Below are 13,361 nucleotides of genomic sequence, written 5' to 3' on the forward strand. Positions count from 1 at the left end.
TGTGTCGCAGCTAATATGTCGCAGCTAATATGTCGCAGCTAATATGTCGCAGCCAATGTGTCGCAGCTAATATGTCGCAGCTAATATGTCGCAGCTATTATGTCGCAGCTAATATTTCGCAGATAATATGTTGCAGCTAGTAAGTCACAGCTAATATGTCGCAGCTAATATGTTGCAGCTAGTAAGCCACAGCTAATATGTCGCAGCTAATATGTCGCAGCTAATATGTCACAGCTAATATGTCCCAGCTAATATGTCGCAGCTAATATGTCGCAGCTGATATGGCTCAGCTAATATGTCGCAGCTGATATGTGACTGCTAAGATGTCACAACTAAAACGTCACAACTGCCCAACCCTATTCAGATATATTACAGTGTGTCAAATAGAACTAACAGATGGTAAATCATTAAGGCTCCACAATACTGAAACACTGCCAACTGCGAATCCTTGCTAACTGAGGCATGATGAATGGGTACATATTATTTTTGTCAAATTAATGGAATTGATCAATCACTTCATGGCCTTCATAGCAATATATGTTCTGTAAATGTTACATGAACGAATGTCAACCTGTCAGAGGTCTTAAATAAACTGACTGTCAGAATAATAATGATGAAATGTGAATAAAGAATGTAAAGAATAATAATGAGCAGACAACTCTCAACCTCACCTGTATAGAAGGGAAGACAAATACAAGCAAAATCGTTGGTCAGATCTATGCAAGTTGCATTATTGAGACAATTGGTCTCACTTTCACATTCATTGACCTCCAAGGCGCAGGTATCACCGTACCAGCCCTCTGCACACTCGCATCTAAATAAATACAGAGATAGCAATGTCAGCATTTGCTAAGCAAAGGAAAAGATGAGTTGCTCTCTCTTGCTAAGAGGGGTCAATCGGTCATGCCTAAGAATGTTTCTGCTGCGAGTTTATTAGTATATCAAGTATTATCGATGTACATAAGTCATAAACACCTGAAGCTATTGAAGAGATCAATGCAAGTAGCACCATTCTCACAGGAACTCTCAGTGCATTCATTGGTCTCTACATCACAAAGAGTGCCTTCCCAGCCTGCAGTGCATCCACATCGGTATCCAAAAACCTCATCAATACAGGTGGAGTTATGTCGGCAGTCATTTTCTGTAAACAAGAAATGTGGTACTCGTTAGTAAACAAGATTATAACAGCGGCTCACTAACACATCCTGCAAATCTTGGTGACCAGTTAACATGTACCGAAATGTGTTAAGTTTTACATATTAAAAAAGAAGGTGCAGGGTAGACCAATCGATTAGCAGGCTCATTAGAATGCACAGCATAGAGAAGGTAGCAATGATATTCGCATTTGTTCATATAACTTTTTTCATTGCTGAAGCAATGAAGTCGTAGAGGTGATGACGGTAGAAGCCTGACTGAATATGTACTGACAGAGCTTTTCTTCTAGAAGAGAACTGACAGCGCACAAACTAAATACATTATCAGTATTCCGTAACATTACAAGTTGATGTTTTAATAGTATTTTGGTCTGAATAATATGCTTTAACAACATTTAAATTCCTGAAAATCAGCATAAATATTAGCTAAAAGTATAATTATATTAAAATGGTTTGGCTTTTCAAGGCATCTAAAAATTGTATGATTTCAAAATTTATTCATAACATTAGCTCATACAGTGTTAGATTTTAAAAAATTAACTTTTGAGATTAGCTGTTTAGTATTACCCAATTCTCAAATTTTCAAATTGTATAAATGAGAAAATTATTAATAGCACAACTGAGAAGATTGGTGTAATACTATAGTCATGACTCAGAGACTATCACAAGACATATTTATGACATAAGCTTTATGGACTTGAGCCATATGCTTTGACCTTGCTTAATGACCTTGCTTATGCTTTATGAGCAAAGAAAATGTCACCAGACGATAATCAAAATTGGCGACTACCCATTAATAGCACACTGATTAGTCAGACATAATGAAAACTCTTCGTCTGCATCAGATACCTATGTGTTTCCAAAAAATTATAGTTGCATCAGTATTGAGTGATTGCCTGAATTTTTTTATTTCTAAAATTGATTTGCCATTTTGCTAAAATCAATTCAATTGTTAATAAATGAGAAACCACGATTGTATTGTTAAATAATAATTGAAAATTTGTAATGTTGTCAGTTCCACTTCAACAAATCGACGCAAAATGACAAAATCAACTTTGATCAAGTGACAGCTGCAACAAGCCAACTGACACCAGTTGCCACTAGAATATACCAGCTGAGACTAGAATAAACCAGCTGAGATAAGCTAACACATACCAAGACAGTCATTGACAGGGTAGAGGCAGTCAGACCCAACCCAGCCAGGTTGGCATAAACAGACATACGCATTAACTCCATCTACACATGCTCCTCGGTTATTGCAAGGAATGACTCCATCTGTTGTCCTCTGACAGTCATCAATGTTGTCATCACAGGTACTGCCTGCAAGAAAGCACCTAAGTCCATCATAAAAATCACCATGTTGGGCACGTTGAAAGCATAGAGCATTCAGTACATCTATGTAGTCCCAATAGATCCTCATATAGATACATTTGATGTTTCTAAAATTTGAAAGTTTAACAAAAAAAGCAAAAGCCTCAAACATTTGGAGTTGTCCACTACAAATACAGATAAATCTGACTGCATATATCGACCATGCTAGGAGATTGTATTATTGAGTTAACCTACAGCCAACCCTAGCAGGATTTAGCACTCTAGATGTCACTCTAGAATGTGACCCTAGGATGTCACTCTAGAGGTCACAGCAACTATGAAGAAGAATGAGATCAGCTCAGATACAGTCAAGTGAGAGGCACAACCAATTAGACACTTGCCTCTGATGTCATCAGTCATGACCTGCACCATCTGAGGTTTTGATGTCACTTTTACACGCTTATAAATTTAGCAGTAATTAACCTACAGCCCTGAAATAGCACACTATAGAAAAGCTCTGACCTGGAGAGCATTATGAAACTAAAAAGGAGACAAACTTAGTTATAAATTTATCTAACATAACAGATAGTCCTTTAAGTTTATTTTTATTATTGACATGAGTTTGTAAAATTCTTTATTATTTTAATGAATTATTAATCAATAAATTTTATAAAAAGGCTACTCCAATGACAAGTTAAAAGAATAAACATCGTGAGTCTTTTTGACTGATATTCTGACTGAACACATGAAAAACTATCGAAGACGTACTTTATGGTCCGAGTGCACAGCCAACAAACAATGCAGTAACAGTCAAATGAATTGTTTATAAATATATTTTATATCTTACGCAACTAATTTTTCAAATGTCGGTTGATGTCAGCGATGCTGCCCTATTAGTTTCTGACATGTGCCTATTATTTGATAGTTCATGATCTGAGAGAGGCCGTGGCCTTGTGGTCTAAAATGCCTGACCTGCCAACAACATTTTGGGGTTCACTTCCCCCAAAAAATTCCAGCCACCGGTGGTGACTGGAATGACATGTACCAGCAACCTTAAAGTGCTCTCGGGCAAGTCTCCAGTCATCAAGGTTACCTTGCCACTGGACTCTGTAATGTCCAGTCAATATCACAGAGTCATTGTTTGTACAACAATGGCTCTTAACTAACATGCACACAGCCTCTGCTTACAGTGAGCTAAGCAGACATTATACTTGATCTTCAAGAGATTGCTCACCCTATCTAACAACTGTGAATTTCTGTGTTTCCTGTACCCTTCTCATTTCGCACTCTCAAACAACCCCACATCTTTGACCACATAGAACCATAACTAAGAGCAATGTATGATCATACCTGCATAGCCACTGGCGCAGTTGCAAAGGTAGCCTGGCGGGGTGAAAATGTTGGAGCAAGTGCCTTGGTTGAGACAAGGGAAGTTGTCACAGGGCAGCAGGTTACAGGTTAGGCCAGAGTAAGGGAATGCGCATTCGCACTCAAACCCATTGATGATGTCTGTGCAAACTCCATCGTTCATACATGGCTGGGTTGCACATTCATCTATCTCCTGCTCACAGAATGTTCCTGGAAAACAAATACTCAGAACATCCGATTTGATATACGAACCTTCCAGCAATGAGATGCCAATTATCAGCGACCCTTGAATCAACATACCGCTAGTAGTCTTTTGATACATTCAAGTTTAATTTATTATTGTGGGAGAACACTGGTATTCATGTAGCATGACTTGCCCAGACCTTGAATCTAGGATATTTAACGTACTCGTTTAACTAAAAATCTGTTTTACCCAGTCTAATTTTTTTCTTCAATGTTTGTAAAAGCTAAGAAACTTATTATAATCTGTGTCTTTACGGCTCATGAGTTGAAGCAAGCCGAAAGACAAACTAAAGTTCCATTCTAGTAACTACTTCTAACAAATTCAGCCTGTCTCCTCCTTCTCCTCTGCTAAACTAGATCAATAGTAATGAATGTAAAAGGCTGTAGAGGTATTTTAGAATGAGCAAACAAAAAATGAGGTTAATACAAAAGGTTGTAACCAAAACTGTAGGTCAGTATACAAACAAGTATGTGTAAAACAATTATTGTAAATACTGCAAAACCTCTGTTTGAATGCCATGGCGCTCTATTTTTCAACTACTCTCCTATAGTGGCGGTCAAATACAGGTGGTGTTCAATTAGAGGTTTTATGTTATGTGCCAATTAGAGAGCACCAGAGGTAATAACTGCTCATCTAACTCATTTAACTAAGCTCGATAAGGCAGTCGCATCATTTTATCTATAACCGATGTAAAAAAAGAGCACTGACATCAATAGCGCTATCCATACATATAAACTCTGAGAAAAAAAGAGTATTTACATACCTGTGTGCTCATCTTCAGGATTACAGTAAAACAAAATGTAGTAAGTTTTCTGTGTGTCTAGCACCTAGATTGACAATTTCAAAGAAAAAGCGCAGACCTACCTTGTGCATCCAAAGTCAGAGCTGCAAGAAAAGCATACTTACCCGCATAAGTGGTCATGACTATAGCTACAGATAAAATAGTACTTTCCACCCTAACAGTACCCTGTGTGACCTGGATAACAGTGGCCAAAAAGAGCTTCATGTTCACATCATTTGCTACTACAAAGCGTAGTGCTAGCTTACCTGTATATCCAGGGTCACAGCTACAGAAGAAAGAATTTACACCATCAACGCAGTTCCCCTGACTACAGGATACATTGGCACAGTCATCTATGTTGACCTCGCAGAAGGCTCCGTTGAAGCCAAGCTGGCAGCGGCAACTGAAATCTGACACTCCATCTATGCAGGTTGCATTGTTGCGGCAAGGTTCCGCTGCGCAGTCATCATGGTTGATGTCACAGTTTCGTCCCTGAGCCAAACCAGACCATATCATAATATCACATGGTTTACTTTATCATATATTTGTACCAATGAGTAAAAAGTTAAACTGTTGAGAAATATGGACAATTATGAAACAAACAAATCATTTATATGGTTATGAAATAAAGATAAACTTTTGAATTAGATAGAATATTGATAGACTAGCCAAATGCTCGGCATTGCACGGGTATTAAAACAGCTTATAAACAGTGGCAGGTAATGTAGTTGTCTGCCACTTGCCATCTGCCTACCACATTGCCAATGGCTAATTTGAGCAAGCTAGTATTCAGATTGCTAAACTTACTAATAAGAGCCGTGAGAGCAAGCTTTAGTGGTGTTGCGTAATGCAGAGTGCTATGTGTATTTTAACCAACTAAATGACTCATATCATCTAATGAATCTATTGCATCTCGTGTAGCTTGATTGGTTAGAGTATCGCCTGGCGAACGAGAGGTTCCGAGATCAAATTCAGCATGAAACGGATCTTTCATTTCTAGATTTTAATAGCTATAGCTGCACAGACAGACAGACAGACTTTCAGATTTACATATATAGATTATTATAAAACAGAATTATGATAGACTTCTTAGATGATGTAAGCGTTTGAAAGCCAGCTAGTAGCTACTACCTAAACATCAATTGCAACTGGTCAGGTTTGATGATTTTACCAACAGCACTCTAACAATTCTCCCAATTCTGAATGACAGCAAATTACAAACTCTATTATTTAATCTAAACGCATCACTCATATACCAATCGCTCAATCAAATATCACTTTAGGGTCATACAAATGATTTACTCACTTTCCAGCCATTGAAGCAGAAACAGGAGTACATGTTGAGGGAGTCCCTACAGACGCCGTTGATGCAGGGAAAAGAACTACACTCATCTATCTCTTGTTCACAATACCTGCCCGTGTACCCATCTACACAGTGGCAGACAGTCTGCAAGCAACAGTACACAATTGCTAAGCCAATCCATTTTCTACCTGTAAAACTTATTGGTACATTCATGCACTACTATGCATGCAGTAGTTCATGCAAGTCGTACATGCATGCATTTAAAAGTTTCTAAACATTTTAGTCAGAGTTGATGGAATGCAAACTAACACACTCTAATCTGGTATGTGATCAGAAATTATGGGATGCAGTCTTTGATATGCAAAAAGATTGCATATCAAAGATTGTATCCCATAATTTTTGTTACCCAGCTCTCTATTGCTTGTTTTTGCTACACTTGCATAAGGCCACAGGCTAAACTTAGCCACATGTGTCTTCCTGATGAGTTTCTCAATGAGTTGACCAAGAAGATTAATTTCACCAAATACAAACTGTGTTGCATTGCGTACCTGGTTCAGGCACTAGTTATAACCTGTCAGAACTATTGGAAGTTGAATAATCTCAAACTATACCTGTCTGTTGCCTAGTCAATAAAATAAGAACTAACCTCATTAAACTGTGTACTATTGCACTCGGCTCCATTCTGACACGGATTATCAGCACAGGTGGCTTCCTCCGCACAGGTCTCTCCCGTCATGCCGAGGGGACACTCACAGACAAAAAAATTCAAGTAGTCCTTACATATGGCATCACCAAAACAGGGATCGCTGCCGCACTCATCTATCTCTTCTTCACAGTATGTGCCTGTAAAAAACAGCTGGGGCTGTCACTAGCTTCATAGCAAAGATAAACAAAGGCATGTTAGACCATGACAATTGTAAGGTGGCACAAAACAGTTGGACATCTGAGAAAAGAAAACTTCACAAATTATTAATTTAACGCATCCTCTGCAGAGCTCATAAGCAATTAACTAGAAACTGCATTACGGGTATCAAACAGCTTTAAAGATTTTGAAATAATTTGTTATACTGGGGCTATTTGTGTTGCAGTTCAGACAACAAGTGCAGAGCAGCCTATATGTTCTATACGACTGTGAATTTAATCCTATAGGATGGCCATAGTACACCTTAAAGAATTGAGATTAAGCAGAGCAACATGTATGTCAACAACTAAAGGAAAATCATTTTCGTTATCCCATGTCTTTGTTAAACACATATTTTTTATCACATTTGATATAATATCTATATAGGCCCTAGAGACCAGACCAGCCAAAAGCTATCCCAATAAGATTCTAATAGGATTTACCTCCATATCCCTCTATGCAGAGACAGTCGAACCTTCCAGGGCCATCTGTGCAGTTCCCATGGTTATGGCAGACAACTCCGGCACACTCATCTATGTCTATAGAGCAGTTGCTACCTGCATATCCCACTGAACAGTTACAGCTGTACGTGTAGTTGGCTGTCCAGTTAGAAGATGGGACGCAGGTAGACTGGCCACTGCAGGTGTTGTAGGTGCAAGGGTTAAGCAGCTCGCAAGTTGACTTACTGTAGAATCTCCCATCATCAGGACACTCACACTAGAGCAACAAAATGAAAACACATATCGATCAATTTTATCATTACATGGTAATTGGGAGTTGTCTCACTAATGTGAAGCAGCTCCTAATTCCTTCAATGCACGCGCGTACACACACAGTTTTATCCTGTCTATTAAACTATGTCATAATATGCAATGCTTTACTGCTGTTGAATTAAATCTAATCTTAATAAACAAGTTAAGGATTTTCAAATATATTTCCCTGGTATAACAGCTGTATCAGATGATAGCAATTACGACAGAAACTACCTACCTCAAATGCATTAAACTGGTCGATACAGTCGCCATGAAAACACGGAGAAGTTGAGCACTCATCAATTTCGAGAGAGCAATTGATACCCTCATAGCCAGGCACGCATAAGCAGGTGTACTCGGCAATACCATCCACACAAGTGCCATTGTTCAGACACCGAGGTGGATCACAGTCATCATGATTTACGCTGCAGTTATCTCCCTCGTATCCTACAGAAGAACCTCGTCATCATTAGCAAAACGTGATGTGATACAATAGCATTCTGCTTTATGTTGAAAAGTAATGAATATTGCATAAAAGAAAAGAGCGCAGTTGCTAGTCTACAGTCTACACGAGGAACTAAATTTGTCCCTCCGCTATTTGCTCATGACTATTTACCATTGTCGCATAGACATCGATATGCATTAGTCATGTCAATGCAACTACCGTGCATGCACGGGTTGCCTATGCAGTCGTCTATGTTCCTATCACAGTGGTCTCCTTCAAACCCTAAAATGATAAAAGAACAACCAACAATTAGTGTTTAAATTCTCTCAAGCGAAAGTTTTGCAAAATCTTACAAGCAATGGCAAATCACAGAAACAAGAATGATTATTAGTGCCAAAGCTAGTCTTTAATACTATATAAATACAAATAAATATGTACATAAAATAACCACTGCTGATTACACCTTTTAAAGACTCATCATTCAACGGTTATCAGTTCCTCAAACACAAAGTTCTATTCAGTGATGCCGCTATGTTTAGCCTCTATACTAACAGCTATTGTATCTAAACCAGCTGGACAACAATTGAATTAGTGAAAAGAGGAGAGATTACCTGACAGACATTGGCATTCATACTGTAGAAAGGTGATGCCAACACAGCTGCCATTCCCGCAGTTCGTGTTTTCACATGGGGCAGTAATAATTGAACAGTCGGCACCTGCAAGCAGTCAGATGGCTAATTGGTTATAAACAGCATAAATGGTGTGATATGTCACATGTACATGCAGGCCCTACATGTACATGCAGGCCCTACATGTACATGTAGGGCCCGCATGTACATGTACAAGGCCATATCTTAATAATAATATATGCAGCTGTAAGAAGAGCTGCTGCTTGCTCCTGCAGATGGCCACTTCATTCTCTAGTTAGTCTTGCAGGTAAGCCTCCCCATTCTTTGTCAGCAGTGCTTTATAATAAACCATAAGGCTACAAGACTAAAGACTCTACGGAGGGTGGCAGCATCCATTACCAATCAGGCTAACATATTCTTCATGTCTACACAGGGTGCAGAACTTTCTGAAGACCATTTAGAACTTTATAGTGTTCCAGAAATCACCATATAAAAGAACTTTCAAGTTATACATAATAGAGTGACGCTGCGGTGAAAAGGATGTATGTTGTTATGGCGCTATCTGAGAGGGTGCTTTACTGTCTGGCAGTTTTTAACTTTAAGTGAACAAAACAAAAGCTCATGAATGAAGAGGGTGAGTCAATAAGCTCGGATTATACGCCTATGAGTCATCCGCTCTGAGATATGAATAGCGACGTATGACTGTTGAGATAAGAATGCTGAGATATGGATGCACTATGTCTTAGGAAATGTAAGGCAACACGTGTGTACTTAGCATGACGCAAATTTTATGTTTTAACAAGGAAATTACACAGAGCTTAGGAAGTGTTAGAAGGTATAAAGTACAGCTATGTGGCACTGAGAATTCGGACTAGCAACCATACTCAAAGGCTAAAGAAAGTTCTTTTCCTTCCCTAAACGTACTTCTCACTCTTTTGATCAAGGATCAAAAATTTTCGTTTACTTTTTACTTTCACTCTCTGAAATTTACTGCCCTATTTTGAAAAAAAAACTTTTTCAGTAAAACTTCAACTTATGATCGATCACCTCTGCATACAAGTTTTTGACATAAAATATGAGAAAATACCTGTTTTGACATGAAAATTAATTTCCAACATACAGCGTCAAAGATTTCTCAAAACATTAAATTTTTGTGAGTAAAATTAAAAACGAATAAAAATTTAAAATAAAATAAATGTATAAAATAAGTTAATTTAAACTTCATCTAGCGTAAGCTTGAGAAGGTTACACTGTGTATTTCTACCACTCACTTTCCTATAGCACATATGCATCGTTGAGACCATGCTTGGGTTTACATGTCTCTAAGATAATGTAACAATAATCTCTTTTAATTTATTATACTTTATTAATTGAGTTTTATATATAATTCAGTTTTTTATATTTAATTTTTTACATCATTCTATGTAAATTATTTACTTTAATGCTATATGTAGTTATTTGAAATTATTATAATGAAATTTAATAATTAATGATATTTAATATTTAAAATTAATTATTTCATAATTATTATGAAATTTTTATTATTGCTTTCCAAGCTTTAGATTATAGAACAAATAAAAAAAACATAATGCATTTTTTAAAGAATATTTGCTCCAGCATATGAGCATTTCAACATACAAATCAAATATGGACACAAATTAACTTCAGGTGTTGAGGTTTAAATGTATTAAGAGATAGGGACGGCAACATAATGTTGCTGTGTAACTAATCATACCTGCGTAACCCTCTAAACAATCACAAGTAAAGTTCTGTTCCACCAGGCCAGCCACAACGTCTATACAAGTGCCACCATGGTTACACTCGGCGGTTGTGCACGCATCATACTCCTCGCAGTGCCGCATATAATAGCCTTCCTCACAGTAACAGGAGTACATAGATTGGTTGTATGTCTCTACCATGCAGGTACCATGCGAGGAGCAAAGGCTATCAGCCTCAGCACTTCTGCAGTCATGTGGCAGTACAGTTAAGTTGAGCCTTACGCCAAATTCACAGAAATTAATGTCATTGTCTGATGTTTGAACTACATAAGTGCTGCCAGCAGGAACATTATCTAGCACCATCACGTTTTCAGCACTGGCAGAGACAGCAGGTATGCCAAAGCAGGACTCCCACTGAGCACGGAGAACTGCAACAAAAACAGAACATGTTTATTCTACACATTAGTGGCTCCGCTTCAGCAATTTCACAGTTGAAGTCATGTTGGACCTATTTTTGATAGCGAGTGACACAAGACTGATGTTTTAGGACAGCCATATTCAGCAGGAGACAATTTGTACCGCTACGCTGCCGGCTGTACAAATCAATCAGGTAAGCCTGTGTTTTTGCAACACTTGATAAAAAGGACTATTTTTTAAAAACCCCCTTTCCTGGTTGAATATTGGTCACTGAAAATGGGGATTTAAAAGCATTTCCTAAGACTATTTTCTTTTATAACAGAATTATAAAAATGGATGTCTTATGGTGTATTACTTTTCACAATGCAAAAATGTGCTCATCATTGACAAACCTAACCAATGATATGTAAGGGATGCTGAACGACATCGCCCGAACAACCGCATGCTAAAATATTCACCAATCACAGCGAAGCCTGGATGCACCTGTGTTGCTATACCACAAGTCACAAGAGAGCTTTTGTCATCGTTTTGTTTGGCAACTTGTTAAAATAATAATACATTTACAATACATTATATACTTAAAACTTGCTAAAACATGACCGCTTTTAAACTGAGAAAATTGGAACTTGAAGAGATCCAATTTAATAGGTGCACTTAGCTTGGGTTTGTCGTGTTTTTGCATAAATCAACAAGGTATTGTATGCTGTAATAGTCTTAGTAGAGATTTGGCTATAAGAACAGGGGAAGATAACTTTTAACCTAAGTATAAAATTAGCAGGTGTTCAGGTTTCTCTGACAGAGCGTATTATCTAGTAGTATCAGTCAAGCAATGACTATTCCTTTTAAGAATAAGTAAAAAAGGAAATTCGTAGTCGAGATTACACGAGTTTCTCATAATTATGTAAATAAATACAGGTATGGTCAAGGACATAGCTGAGAACCTAACATAAAAGGAGTGTGTCATGTACATAAAGCGCACAACATTGCTTGGACATCGACACTAAGAAATCAGCAAAATACAAGCACATATCAATAGTATTACCTATGGCTGGTCGCAGTTGATACAGACTATCAGCTGACAGAGTGAGATTTACAGAGTCTCCGAGTTGAACAAAAACTGGACAAAGTTGGACATGGTCGGCATATCCTTCAGTTCCATAACACTCTTTGGAGTCTTCGCATACACTGTCCAACATCCACGGGACCTCAATTGAGGTGGACATTTCTCGCCATACCATGGTCTTGTCATACAGGTCACATGGTACGGAAGTAACTGTGTCTAGTAGCCGGAGGACAGCCATGACAACTGTCACAAATACTTGTAGAGCACAGCGTGACATCGTGGTACGACACCATACAGTTATGACAGGTCAATCTAAAATAGTAGTTAGTTAAGGTGAATATAGTCTATAATAGAGCACATGTAACATTCGTTCTTTAAAATCTTTAGCAGAAATATCCAGCATTTCCCGGGTCACTTCTATGAAATGAAGTTTATGTGTTTGTGTTTACACGTGTGTTGTACTTTTTAACGTCACTCATCAATCCTATCATATTCTACAATAATTAAATAATAATTTAATCTGACTATAAAATCAAAATTTCTAATGACATAACACTTGAAACATTATTTCACAATGTCCATCTCGTATCTCAATATGTTTAAACCTTCCTTACAGATAGAAAGGTTTTCTTTCAAAGGTTTGAATTAAATGCTATAAATGTGACCTAGGTTATAGTGGTGAGTTTGGATTAATAAGGTTTAGCCAACAGAGGGCGTCCAACCCAGCCCCCAGGAAACCAACATCTTAAAACCATGTTTAAACCCATTGATGTTTAACTGCATAAATTTTATTTATATCAGACAACTATAGTTTATCTTATAGTGGCAACAGTAAAATACATATCATAATGATTTTGTTTTTGGCCCCTTAGTGGGCCTCTAGCCCCAACCCCCCAGAGCTATATACCCCAAAATAATCTCTAGACCCATAGAAGTTGTCCTGCGAAAGCTTGGTCAAAATTCGCTCACTGGTTTTATAATGGATAGAGGACAAACAAACAAATGAAGACAAATTATATATAAACTAAAAAGATTTTTACTAAATGGGGTGTTTTTACACCCTGATGCCACTAGACAGACAAAATATCAATATACAAGGGTTAATCTGAAAGTCAATAAAGCTAAATTATTTGAGGCGTCTATAGTTGGAGCTAATGATAAACTTGATAAACAGTTTACTTTACTAATAAGGGACTACTGAATACAAGAATCAACATGAATGGAAAGCATTAAATGTTCAAACCACTTGATAGAATATGTTATTATTGCAATTAT

General features: G+C 37.6%; 1 protein-coding gene across 1 annotated transcript in view; it reads right to left on the reverse strand.

Annotated features, from left to right (window-relative positions):
* The window catches only part of LOC137407339 (protein eyes shut homolog), a 34,391-nt gene extending 22,028 nt beyond the window's left edge, over positions 1-12,363 (reverse strand). Inside the window, 13 exon segments of the mRNA XM_068094001.1 lie at positions 672-814; positions 976-1,141; positions 2,310-2,474; positions 3,816-4,043; positions 5,125-5,350; positions 6,165-6,305; positions 6,808-7,004; positions 7,506-7,788; positions 8,053-8,261; positions 8,479-8,541; positions 8,871-8,975; positions 10,624-11,034; positions 12,066-12,363. Of these exon segments, the coding sequence (XP_067950102.1) occupies positions 672-814; positions 976-1,141; positions 2,310-2,474; positions 3,816-4,043; positions 5,125-5,350; positions 6,165-6,305; positions 6,808-7,004; positions 7,506-7,788; positions 8,053-8,261; positions 8,479-8,541; positions 8,871-8,975; positions 10,624-11,034; positions 12,066-12,363 (2,635 nt within the window).
* Between the last annotated feature and the right edge of the window lie 998 nt (positions 12,364-13,361).

The sequence above is a fragment of the Watersipora subatra genome, chromosome 1 (genome assembly GCF_963576615.1).
Source record: "Watersipora subatra chromosome 1, tzWatSuba1.1, whole genome shotgun sequence".
In the NCBI taxonomy this organism is placed as follows: domain Eukaryota; kingdom Metazoa; phylum Bryozoa; class Gymnolaemata; order Cheilostomatida; family Watersiporidae; genus Watersipora; species Watersipora subatra.